Source organism: Xenopus laevis, chromosome 9_10S, assembly GCF_017654675.1.
Source record: "Xenopus laevis strain J_2021 chromosome 9_10S, Xenopus_laevis_v10.1, whole genome shotgun sequence".
Taxonomy (NCBI): Eukaryota; Metazoa; Chordata; class Amphibia; order Anura; family Pipidae; genus Xenopus; species Xenopus laevis.
In genome coordinates this window covers 54040171-54063752 of record NC_054388.1, presented here as the reverse complement: position 1 = coordinate 54063752, position 23582 = coordinate 54040171, and the positions used below count along the sequence as shown (strand labels likewise).

At 39.9% G+C, this 23582-nt stretch overlaps 1 protein-coding gene across 4 annotated transcripts; it reads right to left on the bottom strand.

The window, feature by feature from the left end:
* Window positions 1–1029: 1029 nt before the first annotated feature.
* On the bottom strand, window positions 1030–22974 carry ttll4.S (tubulin tyrosine ligase like 4 S homeolog). 4 transcript variants are annotated; one of them, XM_018238737.2, is made up of 19 exons: window positions 22822–22974; window positions 17999–19453; window positions 16981–17072; window positions 15405–15465; window positions 14877–15001; window positions 14335–14445; window positions 13068–13165; window positions 12149–12343; window positions 11506–11588; window positions 10779–10907; window positions 10582–10704; window positions 6384–6482; window positions 6033–6167; window positions 5523–5660; window positions 4699–4798; window positions 4402–4612; window positions 4047–4114; window positions 2774–2850; window positions 1030–2333 (listed from the first exon to the last, which is right to left on the bottom strand). In XM_018238737.2, exons 2-19 carry the CDS (start codon window positions 19366–19368, stop codon window positions 2189–2191), a joined length of 3360 nt encoding a protein of 1119 aa, XP_018094226.1. In that variant the 5' UTR covers window positions 19369–19453; window positions 22822–22974; the 3' UTR covers window positions 1030–2188. The 4 variants fall into 4 exon arrangements, with proteins under 4 accessions (XP_018094226.1, XP_018094228.1, XP_018094229.1 ...); XM_018238739.2 differs by having other exon boundaries at window positions 13068–13144; XM_018238740.2 differs by lacking the exon at window positions 12149–12343.
* Between the last annotated feature and the right edge of the window lie 608 nt (window positions 22975–23582).

Below are 23582 nucleotides of genomic sequence, written 5' to 3'. Positions count from 1 at the left end.
CTTCAGGTTGAGCATTGTGGCAAGTTCAGTATGAACAGAAGGGACAAACAAATCACTGCCCCGTGTAACAAAAACTTGGTGCTTTTCTTTTGGGAATGCTTTCCTTACTACCATTTTAGAGAGCGCCTGATGCAAAACTCATTACCGCCATATTTTTAAAGAGGGCAGCCCTCCCCTCCTAAGAGACACTCATTCTGTAATCTCAAGAGCTCGCCCTGTGACAGCTGCAGGATTCCAGTCTTCGGCTCAGTCTTCACTGGAAGGACTTAGCGTCCCTGGAACATACTAAGTGACACCCCAGCTGTACAGTCAGCGAGAAGGAGGGGGGTAAGCTTATTTTGGTACACTCTTAACAGCCAGAGATACTTAACCAGTTTATGCCTGGAAAAAAATTAGACATGTTGATATATTAGTGCTATTTCCATTCAAACCCAGGGAGCTGAGTGCTTTGCAGGAGGTATGTTCCCATGTACAGGACTCACTCCGGATATGAGCATTGAACAAAACAAGGAAGTGCAATAACAAACAGAATGTCTCACACTTCATCAAGTGGCACGGAAACTTCCTGTAAAAGGAATCTTAGTTTAGGCGTCATTGTTTCAAGAAAGCCAGCACTGAACCACCACAGCACAAGAGAGGAGCAAGCTGTATGATTTACTGAGCTTGGCTAATAATAGAGGAAACCCAAGGGAGATGCAGGGATGTGTGTGAATTACAGCCGAACACCTGTCAGTGCCACAGCTTAGCAAACCTATGAACTCATGTTGCCTGTACATAGCAATGCACTGCACAGTAGCAAATAAGTAAATGGCCACAATCTTCTCGCTCTTTGGTTTGTCCCTGAAAGAAAGAGCCATTTATTTATTTAAAGACAATATTCATTTACAGCCAAAAGTAAAAGCAGCACCATATAGTATACATTATTGCATAAAAAATAAAAAGTTTTTTCATGTATCCTATATGTCTCCTTTAAAACGAATTATGCAATCTGCATTTAATACAACAAAATAAAAGAGTCAGGCAAAGCAATTTAGAAATGGATGCTTTATTAATATATTATTTTGGCAAAAGAAAAAAAGAACCTTGAAGAAAACAGATCTTAACCTTTGTATCACAGCAGATGACCATAAAATAACTGCAGTTAACCCAGTGCATGTGGTTAGTAACCCATAACCATTACTCTTGTGCTGCTATCAACATATATCAAAGACTCATTGTTGACCTTATGGATATGAGGCCAATCTAGTCAAACTTGTGTGGCCAAAATACACTGATCAGACAGGCCCAGCCTGTTCATTTCCAGGTCAGCTAGTAGCAGACTTGTGATCCAGACTGGTTTATCACAGTTTTCTGTATGCATCAGAATATGATTGGCTGTAACTCCCACCAAGGGTCATACATCTGGGTGGGACATTTAAAATAGTGTAGCAAATAACTACTATGCTCAGTACCAGCTAAAGTACACAAGGGTTTAGCCATGCTTGTGCTATCTGGACAGGACCTATAATTATCACAGTAACCAGAATGCGCATACACATCTGTGCATAACACATGCTATCACTACATGATGTCTGATGTTGGATACCAGCATTTAACTACTGCTAGCTTGCTGTCAGCTGCACAATTAAACTCAATAAGGCAATGACACACAGAGCTACTAGTAGCAGCTACTTCTTACAGCTACAAAATAGACAATAGTGAGAATTTTCTCTGCTAAGACACTACCTGTGTTTTAGCGGAGACAATTCTCAGTATTTTCTACGGCTGGGTAGCTGCTACTAGTAGCTCTGAATGCCATTGCCCTAAGCAGGGAGCTAAACTGCTCTCTAAACCTAATGTACAGAATACAGGAGGGTTACCTTTAGAACACATTTTAGCAATATGAAAGCCCAAACAGGATACTGCAGCTTTTTACACATTTTCACAACTGTTTTGGAAACCTGAGGCACTTAAGATGTTTTTCATTAATAAAAATAAATTAACCTCAACATAATTACGAGAGTTTCACCTCTGAGAGTTTTTGTGCCAAAATCTCATTTATTGCCAGAGGGAGATCTTCACAAAGGGGAGAAGATAGAATGATGCCCCTCCAGTGTCCATTGGGGTCTGCCAATGTCCAGCTGGGTAATAATAGCACTTTGAGGTAGATTCTTTAACTCAAGATTAGGGATAGTAAGTGCAAGGCTTGTCACATGACAAAGGCTGATTCAGACACACTGGAGAGAGTCTTGGATAAGAAAGGCTGCTTGCTGAGGTCTAGCTGGCCAGGGACTACACCACTATGATGGCAATGGGGGCTCCCAAGTGATTTCAAATTTTCCTCAGGCAGGGTGCTGCAAGAAAGAAAACACAAAAATTTACTGTTGTAAGTAATGATTTCCCTCAGAGTTCTAGTCTCACCTTCACTTCCCCTCTAAGTTGACATCAATGTTTGGGTGAAATGCAGGAAGGAGATTTTTTTGCTGCCCCCTGTAAGCAGCCATTAGTTCCATAAACAATTTGTGACTCACATTATAGGTACAAAGGGTCAATACTGTCTTCTGTTCCCTGTGGGATAATATGGAAAATGTACAATATGCCCAAGTGCACCCCCCCAATTGCCCACGCTCTTTGCCCTCTGTGTAAAGTACCAAGAAATTACTTAAACTCCGGTAACACAGGGGGTTGGGGCAAGCACATAGCCAAGAGGGATGCTCTGGACACAAAATAGGATCTTGCAGTTATTTGAAACTTGGCACAGTCCTGCAGTGTTATGTAGAGTCGGTACACTCACCAGTGCCTCATCACTTCTGATATGGTAAAGCCATTTAGATGCCCGTCACTTTGAGATGGAGAACTCGGGAATGAAAGCTATGCGACAAGAGAGAAAAAGCTAAACTGACAGGAAAGGTCAAGCATTGCTTTGTGCAGCTATGCTAGTTCTACAGCCTCTAATGCAAGCAACATCCAGACTCAAGGCTGGGGGAAGTTGCTGATTAACAAACAGCTGGCAGTGTTAATAATATATGACAGGGATCCCCCAACCTTTTGAACCCGTGAGCAACATTCAGAAGTAAAAGGAGTTGGGGAGCAACAGTAGCATGAAAAATGTTCTTGGGGTGCCAAATAAGTGCTGTGATTGGCTATTTAGTAGCCCCTATGTGGATTGTCACTCTGTTTGGCAGTACATCTGCTTTTTATACAACCAAAACTTGCCTCCAAGCCTGGAATTCAAAAATAAGTACCTGCTTTGAGGCCATTGGGAGCAACATCCAAGGGGTTGGAGAGCAACATGTTGCTCACGAGCTACTGGTTGGGGACCACTGATATATGATATACAATTACTGTGGTGTTGGCGCCCACATATTTGTATGGTTCTGACTCTTTAAGCAAACAACATAGCAGAAGTCAGCCAAGACTTCATTAATCACTTCACGTGATGCATGCCACTTCTCAGGCCAGTTAACAACAGCCAGAACCAGCAGTGCAGAGAATAGCAAAAGACAGACACTGCTTTCATTAGTTATTCAATTTATAAATAATTTTAAAACCACTGTCATTTTTTAATGGATGCATATTGAAAAGTTGCTGATTCACATTTATTTGCACTAGTCAAATATGTTTTGATTTATATCCCTTTAATAATGTCCTGCTTCAGTATTCAGTCCTTTGTGAATCACCCAAACAACAACAACGGTCATTTTTTGCATTCAACAAAAGCAAATAAAGATAACTGACCAGTCTAGGTTATTTTTGCAGGTATAGTAGAGAGAGATGGTGCCTATAGTAGTAGTGGGGATAATAGTCTCTGGGAAGGGGCTGTGGCATAGCAGGTATAGTAGGGAGAGATGGTGCCTATAGTAGTAGTGGGGATAATAGTCTCTGGGAAGGGGCTGTGGCATAGCAGGTAAAGTAGGGAGAGATGGTGCCTATAGAAGTAGTGGGCATAATAGCCTCTGGGAAGAAAGTGTGGGATAAGCAGGGAGAGGTGGCGCTTATAGTAACCTAAATGAGGCCCATGGTATGAAATCTGCAGAAATGAGAAAAAAATGCTACAGCCTACTCACCGGCTGGGAAGGCAGCATTGTACCAGAATGGTAATTCATCATGCACAAACTTTGAAGCAGCTCTTGGCCTAAACAGTGTGAGGAGTAAACAAGTTAAATAAGGCCTGGTCTCAATATCAAACATGTGAGATACCTGAAAACCTAAAAGTATGTACAGTCTGCAACCATCTATTACACCAGACAGGACTAAGCAGCATACATACAGAAGACCTACTGACCTAAAAGTCTGGAAAACAAGTGCTATGAAACCTCCCAAATCAACCCCTCTATGTGACAAAAAATAATCTCTTTGGAGAGAACATAAAGCATTCAGTTTGTTTGTTCCTTGAGTAGCCAATATGTATCCATTTCTCACCTCTCTCTCGGGCTGTGTAATATTTTTGCTCCCACTGGTTGGTGAGAATGTTGAAGTAACGAGGCTGCTCGAAGAAACGCAGGTATCGAGAGGTAATGGGAGACGGGAAAATGCGTTCAAATTGGCCACAGCGAGAGAGCTCATCCTCAGTCTCTACCAGAACTCTCACATCTTCTGGTGTTAGGTGGTCAAGTACAGTGGCATAGAGATCCTGTGTAATGAGCAGCACAATAAATAGATAGTCCACCTCACACAGGGAGATCAAGAATATCCTATGAGTATTGAGAGGTATTGTACCTTATCAGGTATCTTCTGCATGAGGAAATGGGCTCGCTTCTTCTTCTCTTCAGCTAGAATCTCTAATGAGCACCCTTTGTCCTTCCCCAGGTTAGACACACTAATAGGAGAAGAGGAAGTTATTAATTTCCTTTGCTATAAATTTGTCCTAATCTTAACAGTGGCCTAGGCCTCCTGTTCCAGCTTCTACAGCAGCCCATAAGCCTGCCCTGGGATAAAACCCAACTGATTATCCCCATTATGCATATTTATTCTTACTAATTATGCAACTGGTATATGCAGACAAAAAGAAAAATTAACATGGCTGTACTTCTTGCAGGTGTACATGTACAAGCAATGAAATGTTAAAGGAGCAGTAACATCAAAACATAACTTTTTTGAAGTAATACAAATATAATGCAGTGTTGCCCTGCACTTGTAAAACTGCTGTGTTTGCTTACTATTGTTTAAATAAAAAAAGCTGTTGTGTAGCAAAGGTGGCAGCCATTCAAAGGAGAAAATGCTCAGGTTACACAGCAGATAGCAGATAAACTCTGTAGAACATAATGGTGTTATCTGTTATCCACTATTTAACCTGTGCCATACAGCCTTTTTTCAATGTCCACCATTGCTACACAGCAGCTTGTTTATATGAAATATAGTAGTGTTTCTGAAGCAACAGATCAGTTTTACCAGATCATGGCAACAGTACATTATATTCTCATAACTTTAAAACACATTAATTTTTGGCATTACTGTTCCCCACCTGTAGAGGTTGGCTGGAATGCTGCCACAACTGCATATAGACTAGCAGCAATTCCAATTAGCCCTAAAAGCAAACTAACCTGATAGAAGGACAGCTGGTACTGCCACTCCCTGTGCACACTTCATCTTTAATGGGAAGGACAAAGCCAGCAAGGTTAAGGAGGTCTCTGATCATTTGGCTTTTGATGCTTATATCCAATGGAGAGTTGGAATGAAGGCTGAAGAGGAACAATTAAGTAACATTAGAGACATTTATCATTAGTAAAGTGTGATTTACATTCATACCTACTATGTGAGGGTCAAATCGAATTACAGGTTGGGAATGCCTAATAGTGTAGGAGTCATTATTAGGGGTTTTGTTATTATTCATCATAAGACAAGCAGATGACCTAAAAGATCTCACTTAGCCCTGAGTGTCATTACCCTGGAGTGTGGAATGGCCTTGCACTTCTCCTTACAAACAGGTCAGTTCATGGAAGGATTAGTTTAACTAGGTACAAGTAGCTATGAGTAGTCACAGACTACAAGAAGCAGCAAAGCATGTAGTATACTATTCCAATGAAGCCAAAAGTAGTCCATACACGCTGTACCTCGGGGAGATGTTGACTTCCAGTACCCACGGCTTAAGGTTCTCATCCAGCATTATATCAAAGCCAAACAGTTCATGACAACAGTATGGGCTTTGCAGGTACATCTTTAACAAACTGTTCACATAGGGCTCAGAGCTAAAGCAAAGTATTAAACAAAAACAACAAATTAATAAAATGAAATTAACAACACAAATAATGTATTTTTTGGCTGTGACTTTAGGCAATTTCATTGCGGACATTGTTAAAGGGCAGCCGAATAAAACTTCATTGTCAATGTGTGGCCTGTCAATGTGGCATCATGTCCACGTCTAGCTGAGGAAGCTGCTTGTATAAGTGGAATTTAAGACTCACGCAATAATAGTCTTTATCACTATGTCTTTAATCTTCTCCCAGATTCTTTCACTGCTGAACCCTTTCTGGTTGAGATAGTTCCATAATGCTTTCAGGGCCCTGTACAGAGAGAGGGGTTAGAATTCATAGGAGGGAATATCCATGCACAATGGCACAGGTATGTCCTTTTCATGACTTTCTTTTTCTGCAAACTACCACACATTTTTATACATTAAAGGGTAACTATTTTAGTTAATGGGGAAATTCTTGTAATTATTAACTGTTGTGTCTAGCTATTAAATTTCACTTTTAGGAACAGATCTAATATTTGTCCCCAACAATGTGGTGGATGTCTTTGGAGTATATACAGATATACATGTTTTCTAATTTATGAGAAAATTATCTCTAGAAAAAAAATATTATTTTCAAATGGCTCTAAAAGAAAGTGTTGTAGGTGAGGTTATTACTTCTAACATTCAGTTAAGACAGTTACATAGGTTAAAGACCAAAGTCCATAAAGTTCAACACCTCCTAATTAAACCCAGCATCCATCCATACACACCCTGACCCCTCCATACACTCACATAAACTATATATACTCATACACTAACTATAGATTTTAGTATCACAATAGCCTTGGATAATATGCTTGACAATAAATTATCCAAGCCACTCTTAAAAGCATTTTAGGAACAGTAACATCAAAAAATAAAAGTGCTTTAAAGTAATAAAAATATAATGTAGTGTTGCCATCACTGGTGCAATTGCTGTGCTTGCTTCACAAACACTACTATTGTTTATGCAAATAAGCTGCTGTGTAGCAATGGGGGCAGCCATTCAAAGGAGAAAAGCCTCGGGTTACACAGCAGATAAACTCTGTAGAACATAATGGCGTTATCTGTTATCCACCATCTAACCTGTGCCAAATAGATGTTTTTCAATTTCCGCCATTTCTACACAGCAGCTTGTTTTTATAAACTATAGTAGTGTTTCTGAAGCAAACAGATCAGTTTTACCAGTGCAGGGCAACAGTACATGATAATTTCATTACTTTAAAACACTTTCATTTTTTGGTGTTACTGTTTCTTTAACACAATCGTCCATCATCCGACACTCTTTGTAGTCTGTCTTTTAGTCAGTTCAATATCCAGGTACAAATACTATGTTCCAGGCCAAAATTTCTTAAAGGAATTCTGTACTGATTTTTATGATGCATTTTTTTATTTCTAAATTACACTGCTTTTACCATTTTTATATTTAAAAAAATAATTTTGGATTCTTTTTACTTCAGTACCTTTTTTCATATCGATTTTAGCTTTTTTGCATGATTTATTGGCCCGAGTTTTATCAAGCGATTCAACCAATATTGGGAGTCACAACGACTTTAAACTTCTCCATGTGTATCCATCAGTGTGGGGTTACACGTGGATTTGTTTATTAAATTAGTGGACAATTTAGACAGATTCAATTTAAGGATAACCTCACTACAGGGGAAATAATTGGCTTAAAGTGTTTACATTAATATATGGATATAGTTATACAATAGTGTGAAAGGTGGAGGTATTATCAAAGATAGAGAAGTGTACATTGGGGAGGCACACAGGTTATTGAGAGATGAATGCTTATATAACATAGTAATGGGAGACAAAACAGATTATGCTTGAGAGAATATCTGGCTATTTTGAGAGAATATCTGGCTATTTTGATAGCAACTTGCATGCATAAATTAATTTGTTTAAAAAAAAAAAAAAAAAATTAATTAAGTCACCTGTTATTCCTATTTTCTATTACCTCCCAAAGATCTAGAAGGACCCAAACATCCCCCGTGTGTTCTGTTATATCCAGCATGGGTTATTTCATGGCAGCTCTATGTGATTGTTTTTTTAGCACCTTTAGTTGTTTACAAGATATAACGGATACACTTTGGCTATAGTGAGAAATACAGTGGGACACAGGCTATGTCTTTGTGACATTAGATGAGTTTTTTTTATTTTTTTTGTACACACGTGAACATAGTCTGGTTTAATAGTATTAAATTATTGTTTTGGATAAGTTAATCACATTGTCTTTTTTACATGAATTATTTTTAATGTATTATGTACTGATTTCATTCAAATTATAATTACTTTAAGTTTCAAGGTGTTTATTATAGGCAGACCCGTGCAACAGTAAAGGGCACAAATTTTGCCCCAAGCTATTCATGCACCTTTGGGAGGAGGATTTTGAATGGATTCATTTTATCTACAGCCTCAATATTTTTGTGGTGGTACACAGACTAGATTATTTTTTTTGGAGGTTCACATTTTTTGTTAAAATGATAGGGGTCGAGCTTCCTGTACACTGGTACAGGAAGTGGAAGATACGTGCTGCAGATTTGTGCTTGTGTACTAGGAAAGAGGTTAGTATGAATGCTGTGAAAGAAGTATGGGATTTTGAGGGTTAGTCCTTTTAAAGAATTATACAAAGGTTTACTTATTCTTTAAAGATGAAGCTGATAATTCATATCTGCCAGTGGATGGCTATCATAAAATAATGTGGAAAGATGGAATTTTGTTTATGGAGGGTGAAGAGAAACTGTAGTAGAGGGGAAGACATTGAGAGATGGGGGTCAAACAGGTTTTTTCTTTTTTAAAAAAAATGGCTGGCTATTTGAAAGAAAAACTAGAAGGGCGTATAAAGAAAGTTAGAATGATGGGCAGAAAATAACTCCTGGTCCCAAAAGAAGGAAAAGGTTAATAACAGAAGTAAAGACCTTTGTATATTAGCAAACTATAGTGGAGATTTTTAAATATTTTTTTTTAAAAAAAGCATTGGCATATCCTCTTGAAAGTTTAAATTTTAGTTAACATCCTGGATAAAAAAACAAAAGTGAGCATTAAAAAAAACCCCCACAGTAAAAAGATATATTAGCTCCTAGTCAACTGAGGAGAGAAAGCAATAAAGATAAAAGTGAAGTACCTTTCACTTTAAATGTGAATGGCATGTTCTGCTGTGGCCCCTGTTTAGAACGTGAATGTGTAAAATATGGGTCTTAATAATTTAATGAAATCTGGTTAATAAAGTCCTTAGGGATGAAGACCGTCCCAGAAACCAAGTGGAACCCTTGCCTTCAATATACTAAAGATGGACAGCAAAATCTACAACCAAATCATCTTTGATAGCTACTAATCAGGAGTGATGTCTTGTTGCTGGAAGTTGCGTTCCATAGTGGAACACACGCATTACTAGCATCTGGCGCCATCTTGTGTGCAGTCCAGAGGCATCAGGGAAAATTTTGGAACGAGCAGAAAGTGAAGTCATACACATGCATGGAGGAAATCTGTAATGCAAGTGTGGAAACGCAAGTGTGGAAACTGTAGCGGTATTGGTAAGAGGCCTGCATAGATGGGTGGTGGACACCCCAAAATATAATACTTTGTCCTAATAGCGTCCAGATATGAGCCTTTTCTTGGTGCAGAATTACTATCCAATCCGATTTATCTCATGAACTGTGAAAGGTAGAATGTGCATATTTCAATCAATTGAGCTGCCACTGATCTTTTACATAGCTGAAGTATTACTATTATATTCATATTATGACTTAGAAATGTTTAATTGTGTTCTGGCCTTCTATTTTTTAAAGGAATTTTTATTTAATATCTATGTAAACAGCAATAAAAATCATTTTTAATATATATTTATGAAATTGCATTTGGAATATTTGGTTTCACCTGTATGAATTAAGTATTTTTGTTATCCCCCAAGGGACCATAGGGGATTGGTGATTCAATTGCATATACTTCCTGTATAGTGTCACAATTTTCAATTTAATAATTAACTGTTACTGTGGTGTAGATAACTGCACATTAAGCATCTCTGAAAATGTATTTTGAATAATTTTGAATAAACTGTTTAGGTCTTCTCCTATTTATCTTCCACTCTCTCCTACTACTGCACAGTTGGTAGAGTAAATAAACAATATGTAACCTGATATAAGCTGCAAGTAGAAATTGGCAAACTACTTAACTAAAACTTTTATCATTCAAAAAAAAAAAAAAAAAAAGGAATAAAAACAAAGACCAGTTGAAATCTGTCTTAGATCACTGTCTGCATAATAATAAAAGTAAATTTAAAGGTGAGTTAGAGTAGTGGGGCCTATTGTCAGAAAATATGTTTTTTTCATGAGTAATATGTATGACCCCACTCTCATCTTTGCCTATAATCCACCCCTAGCCCTTACCATTTGTGGCCCTGGCATGCAGTTTGGTCAGGGTTGGCCTGGTAGTCTGCGTTGTTTTTATTCACGCTGTAGTTTGTCAAATGCATGAACTTATTGCTGAGGCTTTTCATGGAAGAAGAATACCTGGAACGAGAGGCCTAGTCATGTAACAGAAGCATGGAGTCCCCTCAAGAAATAGGAAAAAGGAGCAGCCATACTTGCAGCTAGCAAAGCGCACAAGGCCATCTGTAAACATGTAGATTCTGAGGGGGTCAAAGGAGGTGACGTAAACATAGATTCGAAGATCAAACTTGCTCCCGCTGATGAGGTAGGGCTTGTGTAGGTACCTGAGAGGCAGAAGTAAATTTCAGTAACCAAATCACCAACAGAGCACAGTAACTATAATAAAGCCTCCACATTTTCCTTGTCTTTCTCTAGAACAGGAATAGACACAAGGTGGATTTTCCAGCTACCATATTTATCTACCGTAAATCTATAGCTATAGATTATCTATAAATATTTTATAAATATCTATAGTCCTGGTTATGTTGCGCATATTATCTCCGGCTGTCACTGATGTAGTGAAGGTCTTTTTTTATTCAGTGATTGCCGCATCCTGCTCTGCTTTGCATCTGTCACTTAGATGTCTTTCATGGGTAGTTTGCTTATCTACATCTATCTATCTCTATCTAGATGTATCTCTCTCTAGACATATCTATCTCTCTATCTAGCTAGCTAGATGTATCTCTCTCTCTCTATCTAGATGTATCTCTCTCTCTATCTAGATGTATCTCTCTCTCTATCTAGATGTATCTCTCTATCTAGATGTATCTATCTATCTATAGCTCTAGATCGCTCTAGATCCATCTCTCTCGCGAGATCCACCTCTCTCGCCAGATCCACCTCTCTCGCCAGATCCATCTCTATCTCCATAGTAAATTTTACCTCTGCACCAACAACGGCCTTTTCTTGGGAAGCTGGCTCCACTTGTGTATAACTTGGATCCCCATCCCTCTAGCCGAGGCAGGCTGAAAAGCATGCAAAATCATTAATTTTGAATACGTGGCAACATGTGAATACCCCATAGATGCCACGGAAGGGTAGATTGTCCCCAATATTGATAGTCAAAAGTATATGCTGTGGCAGAAGAGGAACACTAAGCACTGCTGCTCTTGCCCCTCTTGAAATGGTAAAACATGACAGTGCATAGTCTTACCCCTTAATTGTGTCCCCTCTAGAAATACTGACCGCACATGCAGAGTCAGCAGAGCACATGGAGGCCATCTTCCGGTGGTTCGGGTCATCTTCCTTCCCATCGGCAATTTCCACTACTTTTGTGGCATGCACAGTTGAACCGGAAGATTGCTCCAACTGCGCATGCACCAATATGGCGTTCACTTTACGAAGAACACTGAAGCGTCGAAGATGGCGCCCATGAGATACACTGACTCTGCATGTGCAGCCAGTATTTCTAGAGGAGGCACAATTCAGGGGTAACACTGTGCAGGGGGGGGGCGGTGGGGATTTTTCTCTAAAGGGGGGTTTATTTCTCCTTTTAGGGTAGGCAGGTGCTATGCCTGGTACGTACCGGCTTCACAATCCACTTCTGCCTGTTTCCACCTTCCTCCCAGGCTTTCTTCAGTAGCTTAATGTCCTGAGGAAGTACAAATGACTGTGGGAAGAAGTTAAATTCTTTCTTCCCGTAATGGGTTTGCATTTTTGAAAGGTTGCGCCACAGACGGTCTTTCCTGCCAATCTGAAAGGAGCCTGGGAAATGGTTCAGCTGTTGGGGGGGGGGGATGGAAAATGTAATTGAGGGTGTATAGACAGAGGAGCAAACATTTCAGTAACAGTAAAACTGAATTTCCAGGTACAGTATGTTCTGAGTTATTATTAAGTAAGCAGAGAAGGCAAGAGAAACACACAGGGGCAGATAAATATTTGATAAATATGCTTTTAAAAATCCCATAGGAATGAATAGAAAGTTAGCGAGTTTTTCCATGGTGTGTTCTAACCTCACACTTTAAAGGAGAATTTAGCAAAAAAAAAAAACCCTACCTCCCACCACATGTAGACCCCCCTCCCTCAGCCTAACTGCTGCCCCAGGGAAATGCCCCTAACTTTTTACCCCTCTGCACAGATTCAGGCATTGAGATTCCACACACCCATCTTCCGGGTCTTCGGTAAGCTGAGACCGGCGAAGTGTCGCATGCGCAGTTGGAGCAATTTACCGGTTTGCGACTACTGCGCATACGCCACGAAGACCTGGAAGATGGCTGCGGTGTACTCCGATGCCTTAATCTGCACCGAGGGGTAAGTAAAAAGTTAGGGGCATTTACCCGGGGGGGGCAGTTAGGCTGGGGAGAGGAGCGAGGGGGGTCTACATGGGGTGGGGGTACGGTTTTTTGCTAAAGGGTTGAATTTTCTTTTAACAAATCTGCCCCATAATGTATAAATAGGTAATAATATGAGATATTTATAACCAGCTGCATTGCAGTTTAAGATACCTTCTGATGTGCTCGGAGAGATTTAAATGCAGGCGATTTCATATGGTGACCCCAGCATCCCAACCAATCATGGTTTTCTGCGAGACAAACAGACAAATCTTGGAATTAAATGTTGTATCTCTTAAGGGCTTTAGCACATGGGCAGATTCGGGGAGATTTAGTCGCCTGGTGCAAATCGCCTCTTCTTTGGGGCGACAATCTCCCCGAACTGCCTTCCCCCTGCTAAAATGAAAAATCACCTGCGGCAATGCAAAGTCGCCCAAAGTTGCCTCACGAGGAAACTTCGGCAATTGAAGCGCCACAAATGCATTGCCACAGTCGATTTTTCATTTTAGCAGGCAGAAGGCAGTTCGGGGAGATTGTTGCCCCGAAGAAGAGGCGATTAGTCACCAGGCGACTAAATGTCACCGAAAGGCAAAAGCACAACTAATCTAATACAAAAACCAACAATTACAAGGACAACCGGCCTAATTAAATAAACAAAGGCGAAGGACATATGCCTACAGAGCAAAAGGATGAACAGTTAAAAGAGGCAGTATACCAGCATATTAAATGAATATGGTTTGTGTCATAACAGCCACATCAAAGGAGCAAAGGGAGGAGGCAGAGCATATAATTTCTAGCTAAAGGGGCACTTGTTGCCCATGGGAAAACTCTTCTCCCATGGGCAACAGTGCTCAAACATACCTTTGCACACAAATTAATGTTAATTGCATGGGTAAAACATTCACAGATTATCTTGAAATTACCTTCAAAGGCAACTTCCATGTCAGATGATATTTCCTGTGGGCAACAAAGTGACCCAAGTGCCATCACTCTAACCCCACTACTTACAGGAGAGGTAGTAAACATGAATGCAAAGCAATGCTCACTTACTGCTTTATAATTAACGTAATTTCAGCACAAGTTTTATTTATTTTGCTCAAAAATGTTAAAAAAGGCATACTCTGGTAAATACTGCCTCTTAAAAATGTCATTGATGCTGGTGACAGTACCAACAAGTAGGATCAATGGGAAAGAAAAATGTAAAAGCATTACTATGACACCTATACGAAGACACCCAGGGAGTAGCAGTCCTCACTGTAAAGTGTAGCCCCCTGATTTTAAGGATGGCAAAATGACACAAGATGCAGCATACTGGGCAGCAAATGTAAAAGTCAGATTATGGTCTGTTTAAAAGAATGAAAGGGGAAGTTGAAACAGTTGTGTCTGATAGAGCCAGAACAGACATATTTATGAGTCCCCAGTCATCAGCTTTGTCACTCACTTTTTGATACTCGAAAGTGAGACCGTGCAATAGTGTGCTTCACTACATTCGGGGTTACATTGCTCATTTTCCATTTAAGCAACTTCCTCTGTGCCCATGGTAAAAGCTCCACTACAAAGAAAACAGATATATTTAGGCATGTATATAATAGTACAGAGTGTATGTATATTTACACACATACACACACACACACACACACACACACACAATAGTAGCTTGCAATGATGGTTACTAAAAAAAAAAACACACTTTATTGTCAAGAAACCAATATGATTGCCCACCTACAGGAGTACCAGTGTGAGCAGAATGATAGTTCTGTTGGTATGTTCTTCCCATGTCTGCCTGTCAATAATGTTGAAGATTGTCTATCGCTTCTCTAGGGGATTTGAACTATACAAGCACATTCCATGTGCAAAATAATGCACAAGGCACTTTTGGCTGTTAAACCTGCAGCTCCACTTAAGTCTGCTGCTCTGTGTGGCCTATCACACAAAACTCTCAGAGCAGTATGGCTACTTAACCAAAATACTGTGCAATCTTACCCTTTTCCTCTGGAGTTCCAAAGTATAATGTTGGGTGAACATTGGGGAAGAGACTCTCGGTGAAAGCAGGTTTCACTGTGCCATCCATTTCTGCAGACTTCTGGCCTATGGACTCATCACTTTGCCTTCAAACAAATATGAGAATTACAGAGAAGATACTGTATAAATCATGAAGAATAGTTATTCACCTCATCCCATGTGGATCCTGAAGCGTGGTTATGTAGCGTAATAAAAGTTGACCTGGTACAATATACCAAAGCAACCAAATCAGATGCAGTAGACTAGTACACATAAAGGAGCAGTATACACCCTTTTTCCAAAACGAACATCTTACCATACTTCAGATTCTACTTTCCCAGTCTACAAACACATCAAAAACCCCACCCACCCCCGGCTGCAGACTGAGAGATAAGGAAAAGCTCGCTATGTATAGGGCTTCTCTGTAGACTGCAGATTTGTTTAATCATGAGCTACAAAAGACACACTTGCCATATGCAGACTTGTCCACAAAAAAAAAATGCAGTTTACCTGTCTTTAGTGGAGGATGCGGCAGAAGGGGTTCTGATTAAACTATCTTGGTCCACACTGCCTGTATTACAAAACAAAATTACACATTTTTTGATTCATATAAAGAATTTTCCCCCACACACTGCTACTGGGTTTGTGAGTTTGTTCTGTTAAAATCTGAACTGCTCACATCCCGTGCCCCAATTAGATGTATGTTAACATTCCATGCTCTGATTGGCTACAGTCGGTTCTCTTTTTGCCAACAAACACTGAGCAATCTATACCAGGTCTCAGTATATTCCATTTATTGCTGAACTACCTTTTTAATTGCCAAATGAGCAATCCTTGGCTGTAAAGCTTGCCACACATGGGCAGATTTGTCACTACTATACAAATGATATTATTGGTTAACCGATTTTCAGTAACAAATGATTCATCAATCAATGGTTAACAATATGCCAGGAGACTTTTGACATATCTTTGAGGACTATTTATTTTTCCCATGTTTATGTTTCCCATAGCAACCAATCATCAATTCGTTTTCCACAGTCACCTACAAGTTAGAAAGCAAAGATCTGATTGTTTGCTATGGACAACATCACTGGTGATTTTTTTTACACAATGTTTTACGCAATATAAATAGGCCCCAGCGTTTTGTCATGTTGGCTGCAAGATCATGCATACTATTAACTGAAGGCTGTTCCTTTGTTTACTTTCACATTTAGCCCAACCCTACAAAATAAAGCCATGTGCACTGAACTTTGTTTAAAGGAACGGTAACACCAGAAGATGACACCAAGAATAACAATATAATGTAGTGTTTCCCTGCACTGGTCAAACTGGTGTGTTTGCTTCAGAAACACTACTATAGTTTATATAAACAAGCTGCTGTGTAGCCATTCAGCACAGGATAGAGAGTAGATAAAAGAGAAGTTCTGAGGAATCCCATTGTATACTAAAGAGCTTATCAGTGTATCTTGTGCTTTTTCTCCTTCAGCTCTGAATGGCGACACAGCAGCTTATTATTTAGTTATTATTTAGTATAGTTTATTATGAGTTATTTAGTTTTTCATTCAGTATCTATCTGGTTCGCAATTTCAGTAATCTGGTTGCTAGGGTTCAAATTACCCTAGTAACCCTAATTGATTTGAATAAGAGACTGGAACATGAACAGGAGAGGACATGAATAGAAAGATGAGTGATAAAAACTACCAACAACAATAAATGTGTAGCCTTACAGAGCATTTGTTTTTTTAGATGGGGTCAGGGCCCTATTTGAAAGCTGGATAGAGTCTGAAGAAGAAGGCAAATAATTCAAAAACTATAAAAAAGAAAAAATGAATGCCAATTGAAAAGTTGCTTAGAATAAGACATTCTATAACTAAAAGTTAACTCAAAGGTGAACCACAACTTTAAACATGACCGATTGACTAGTTGGACTATGTGGTTAAAACAAAAAAAATTTTAACGATTAGTCCAGTCCATGATGAAATCTGCCAAGTCCTCCATTATTAAACAGCCCACTCCTGGGTTGTGGCAAATACACTGTGGCTACATTCAGTAAAGAAAGAGTAACAAAGAAGTGCACACCACTTACTGTCTTCATCCTCCTCCTCTACCTCACTGTCATCCAAGTCATCTGGGAGTTCCTCCTCAACACCATCCAGTTCTTGATTTGGCACAGGAGACCTGCAATTGAAACAAAGGCCATAACAGGGAAACAGTGGGTTATAAAAGATAAATAGCAGCCCCAGGAATCTTCATATGAAGCAGAATGAGGAATTTAAACTAGAAGGCCCACAAAAAAACAACTCCTAACAAAAGAGAATAAAAACATGCCTATCGAACAGAGTAATGTGGAAATAGGGGTACACGTGAAGTCCATTCCTGACTTCCCCCAGCAGCAGTTGGGGTACCAGCAAAGAGCATAGAGCAGCATCTAAATATTCAAATAAGCAGCTGACTCCGATAGAATAAAGATTCCTTTTCTGACAGCAAAGAACATCAGCAACTAAAGGAAGTATCAAATAAAAATGAAAAAATGCAAACCATAAGTGCATATGAGACTTCAGGGACAAAGGAATAAAAATGTCTAGTAATCCATAATAAAAATCAGTAAGTAGCATTTTTCATATATCCCTTTTAAAGTTAAACATTTGATTGCTGCTACAGGGATCAAGAGATACTGACACCAGTAAATATCCTTTTTTGTGTTTGTCATAATATTGTTTTTGAATGTTATTTATAATTTTGCCATAAAAGTATATGTGTGATGCTTTTACGTTTCCTTTCTTATCCCCCCCCCCGTGTTCCTCTAGGAGGGGGCTGCCATATATGTGCAGCTATAGTCCGTTAGCATTAGAAACTAACTGACAGAGAAGAGACAGTCAGGTTGGCAAAACAGTCAGGTTTAGGAACTTCAAGTAGCAATTACTTACAAAATCAGAACGATCAGCGAAAAATGATCGAACATGCCCAATAGGCAACTTTTAATGTAGATTAATATTTTGAAAATAACATTTTTAGTGTCGGTATCACTTAAGGGGGAAAGTATTATTATCCCCTGCCCATACACATGCAGTTACATCTTTATCTAATCTTTCAGTGAAACTTACTGTAAGTTATCAATACGCTCAGGCTGCACTGGGGTATCTTTGGCACTAGAAGTCTTGTTCAAGTGTATTGTGGAGATCTGGGTTGCCATCACGGTTATGTTGACCCCATGAACATGATTCCCAATGTCTGGCAGATGGGACCCACTTGTTGGGGCAGGTGTATATAAACTGGGGCAAGATAGACTTTCACATGAAGAACCAGGACTTGGGGCTTTAAAATGAGCAGCAGTCTGCTGAGTAAAGACATTGGCATCATTGGCTAAGGTACATTCAACAATGCCATTAAGGCAAACTTCACTAGATGCAGATGGCAAAAGGGCAAGTTCTCGATGTGCAACTGGATTTAAGGCAGAAGGAACGCTTTCCTTACAGCTGGTATACACAGTGTCATCACAAATTACAGGTATTGCTTCTATTGGTGGGACAATGTGTGTTGTTTTTAACAGGTCTCCCTTATCTGTTAATGTCTTCACAAAACCAGTTAGTTGAGTCTCTTGGTAGTTTATGATCTCCGCCATATTATTGTTTCCAACCAATTTCCAGGCAGTTTCATTGTTTGCTTTGGTTGTTGCTACACCTTGGTAGTTGGTTAAAGTAGTTCCTGGGTTAATACAGTTGTGGCAATACAGCTGGGTCTCCTCTTTTGTTTGGCCCAAGTCTTTCAAACCATGGCGCAATGGAGAACTAAAAGTGCTAATTGTCTGTTTCTTGTCTGATCGTGAATACAAATGTACTTTGGCGCTGCAGGGCCGTAAGAAAGAGTTTGTAACCAGGGCTGGTCTGGGGTTCTCTGAAAGTGTCCTCGTTGCCATTCTGGGTGGGTTCAGTACAGAAATTTCATGTGGTTCACCAGCTGCAGTTGACAAATGGGGCTGATCTATCAGTGAGGTGGCCATCGAGCTATAGGACAATTGCAGGGCAGGCGTGATGGGTGGATGCTTGTTTGAAACGGTGTGAGGCCTTAGAATAGCAACCTTTGGCCTTAGCAACAAAGACTCAAGTCTCTGGAAGTATGTATGACCATTCACAGATCTCTGGAAAACTAGCTCTCTATCAAATGGATCATGAAAAGATCGGAGACGGTGAAAAGAGCCACTGGGTGGAATCACTGGAGGAGTTGGTGATAGAGGAGCTACCCCCTTGCTGTAACTGGAGTAAAGATGGACAGCTGGGGGGACAAAACAGTGATCTGGCCTATTCTCACGAGTCACACTGACATATTTTCTCTCCAGCTTCAAGACAGGAGTGTACCGTGTCGCATGACTCCTACTCTTAAACACGGTGAGTCGGAAAGAAGGAACTGCAGTTAACGGTTTCTCACGGTCACGTTTTGACCCTGCATGGTGCGGTTCTGTCCCAACAGATGCCATGAATAGCCATTTCACAAGGCCTTGCCCTGTTGCACCTGAAACATGCCTACAACGTCCTCCTTGCACATTTTCTGATTACTTTTACCTTTAGGAGAAAGGAAAATTAAATGCATTAAATAAGAAAAGGCAACATGGCAAACATGCACGGACTTAAGCACTAAAGGCCTTTGTAGATACTAAGATTCCCTAACACCATATTTTGCAGTCAGCTGGATATGATTACTCATATGGTCTCTTACCTTTCTCTGACAAAGGAGCAATTTTGTCCTGAATATTGACGGTGATTCTAGCTGTTTTATAACAGCATTCTGTCACAGTGGCACAGATCCTATCTGGTACCCACTGTAAACAGCAATCCTGCATTGTGGCTGAGATTCTAGCTATCTTTGTAATAGAGCATTCCTATCTGGAACTGATTGTAAGTAGCAGTCCTGTCCTGCTTTGTGGCTGAGATTCTAGCAATCTTTATAATAGAGTATTCTCACAGTGGTTATTAAAGTAGGATGGGGTGGAGAAGTTTGGTTGCTGGTGGCAACTGGGGGGATGCAGTTTGCCTCATCCTGTAAAATAGCTTGCTCCTTGAAAGGTCCATTTCAGACTTACTCACATATACAACATTTGATATGTCCTTGTTGAAGTGCATGAAACAAGATCCCAGAGCAATTAGTACAGCTATTGTGAAGGTTTACTAGGAGACTGACTCCATATAAATGTAATTAAATGTTTCACAGTGTGAGTTTCAATTAAGCTTGTTCATTATTCACGAGGAAGGGAACTGTGCATCGCATAGCACTTTAGTAATGACATATCAGTTCAGTATAAGCATAAACAGGGATGCACAGAGTCCATATTTTCTGTACTACCAATCCAGATTCAAACACTAAAGTCTACACAAAATTCTAATACATTTACATTAACTTGCTTCCTTTAGAGAAATGTAATGCTCATTTATGGATTCCTGGCAACAGAAGCAGAGGCACTAAAATAAAGTATTAATTGGACCACCTTGCCACTATCCATTATATCATTTTCCACTGGCACCATCTTGCCTTATTATACAACCTGATTAGCTGTAACCAAAGCAAAAGGCAGGAGTCTAGCATAGGGTTCTAACAATATACACCAATTTCCCAGAAAGAGCAGCTGCCATTTTTTGATAGGTGTGGGCTGAGGATGAAGTAAGCAAGGGCACACTCTCCATGGATTTTAGTTTCACTGGCACATGTGTCAGCTCTGTTATGTAACTGACACTGTCCATGTGTATTTCAGCCTATGCAATAGGACAGCTGCTATTTGCATGATATAACTTGTGGGATACATAACCCGGTACATACAAACTGAGGAACAAACACGCTGATTAAATCACTAGCTTTAAAATAAAAGGCGCTGCCAAAAAATAAGGATTTTATTATCTGTGGACCCTTTTCTAACCACTGCACATATCCTAATTGAATCATATTTTCTATTAACTGGATTTATCATCAATTTACTCTACACTGAGCTCTTACCACAGCTCCCACACATATTAATGTGAATATGCTCAGAAGGAACATACTGTGGCTACACAAGTCATAACCTAATATGTACAACACTTAAATGGGATATACACCCAATAAATGTTTTTTTTTTTTTCTTTCCAGTTTTCCAGGCTGAAAAACAATGTATGAGAGATCTGCTCTCCTCAAGCCAGGACTCCAGTTCCCACAATGCCGTGGAAGCTACTGTTATTTTTTATTCTATATAGGTATGTGGTAATCACTGAACATGGTATTGTTGGGAAAAAAAGTATTGGCTAGAGGAGAACTGACTAATAATACAATAAAATATAGTGTGAGTAGTCAGGGATAGCAGAGGAGAGATTTGTAAGAGCCAGACAGATACTGCTGTCATAATTACATTTCCAAATACCTCTAAAAGCACTGAACATTTTTAATGGATGTTTTTTAGAAAGTTGCTTGGAATGCAATTTTTTTCGACATGCAGATTTAGGAGGTCCCTTTTAAAACAAAGTATTTTGCACTGGTCAGAGTATAGCTGATCCTTTGTTTAACCAATACACAGGTTAAAGCCCATACATTACATTGTTATAGAGGGCATTTATAAGGAGACATTGCATAACTAAGAGAAAACAGAGCAATATCTGTGTTGCATTTCTGCCCTTGGCTACAGAATCTCTCTCTTCGCCATGTGATAGCTGAAGAGAGGCGCATACAACCCATAGCTTACAAAGATCTATTCAGCATATAGCCATATACATAACTTAAAAGCCTCAGAATTTCTCGAGCAACCTTCCCTCACATGTTGGGAGTCAGTTCAGCTGCAAGCATTCAATACCGTAAGAGACCTGCTCAAGTCTAAGTTACTGGACTTACACCACACATCTATCCTCTTACCTATAGGAAGGGAACTCATTTTAGATAAGTAGACCATGATGCTTTGCTAGACATCACCTAATGATGATAGGTAGGACTTGTGGTCTAGAGCAGCACCTACACACTAGTAGCTCCCCAAACACCCTAATCAGAAGCAAATACTGAGCTCAGAGTCACAGACTTCAACAATCCAGAGCAGAACCCAGTTATGCTTTTATTAATGTGATTTATGATACATAATAAATAAAACCAACCAAAAAAAGTGTTATTTGCTGCAGTTTATTGGCAGCTATAAAATGAATCTAGGGAGGACCTTCCTTTAACATATTTTCACGTTTACAACTCAGCAGACCCCTAAAATTGACTAATACCCAGCGGCAGTTCCGCCACTTAACTAAAAAATTCAACAGTCCTAATAAACAATATCTTTATTAATAAGAACAGAGTGCCTAATTTGCATGTGATCTTTGTTTAGTATTATGCAAATCGTTTGTGGAGATAAATATAGGACTGGATAGGCAGTGCGGAACATTTTAATACAATAAAAGCCTACCTGACAGTGGCATAAAAGATTAATGGGGCAGTGCAATCAAAGGCAGCAAAGTTTGCCCCAAGTCTAGCAAGCACAGGCAAGTAATCCGATGCATATTTCAAACTGCTGCTACTTCACTCTGATGGGTTACAAGACCTTGTTTGCACAAACTTTAGCATTTAATAATCTGTCAAGTGTTAAAGAGACAACCAGGCTGTCAGTGAGACACAGGGGGTTAAAGATGACACTTGCTGTTAAACAAAAGAATACGATCTTTAAACAAGCACCGAGTCTCCCAGACGCTAAAGCGAATTGTTGCCCGTCTCGCAGCAGTTTGGAATTCCATACAGAAGCAATAAGTACAACGTGGCTGCGGCAGGCTGCCAACGTTTCTGCCCCCATGAAGCCACCATCGTCGGCACGTACCACGCACACAATACCAGAAAGTGCAGATTAACCTCGTGGTTCGCTGCTGTGAGAGCTTCTAATACGGCTCATGGGCACGAAACCACCTATTTTGTGTAAAGAGCCACAATTTATACAACTTACCTTTGAACTCCCTTACAGAGCCGACAGCCAGCCTTCGAGTAGCGCGCAAAACGCTCTACCCAGCCGCTCCCGGGCTTGGCGGCCTCGGCTCTCCTAGCAACCACGCAACGTTGTAGCGCGACGTCACGTCATTTCCGGAATAAAGAACAGCGCGCGTATCACCTTGTAGCTTTGACAGAAGCGCCGCGCAAGTTTCAGTTCGGTACTGCGGTGAGCAGCCATCTTTGTTCACCCTTTACAACTTATTTCACCTCGTGATATCGCGCGTAGCCAGGGTAGTACTCAGACATCTTTGGAGACGAGAAGTTGCGAAATATGTTATATGTGATTTGGATGCGGAACAGAAATAATTTCAGCAGTGAATAAAAAGTTACCTCAGATATTGACCTGTTTTGGGGCGTGTTTATTTGTCAGGCTCCCTTAGTGATTACATACCTCCCAACATTTTGGAAGTAAAAAGAGGGACAAAATTTTTTTTCCCGCACCTAGCACAGCAATTTTATGACCACACCCCTTTCTGTGGTCACACCCCCTAATTACCATGTTTGTTTTAAAAAATTTGGCAGGTTATGAAAGTTTGAAAATATTTCTCCTCATTTAAACTGTGTTTTTGTGTCTCAAAATTGTTACAAAGTATCTTATTTGCACCTGTTAGCTGTTCTGGGCTCTCTGCAAAAAGCCAATTAAGTGAGAAACTTTGTTTCTTTTTCTGGCTGTTCAGTGCAGAGAAAAGAGGGACTTTCCAGTACAAATGAGGGACT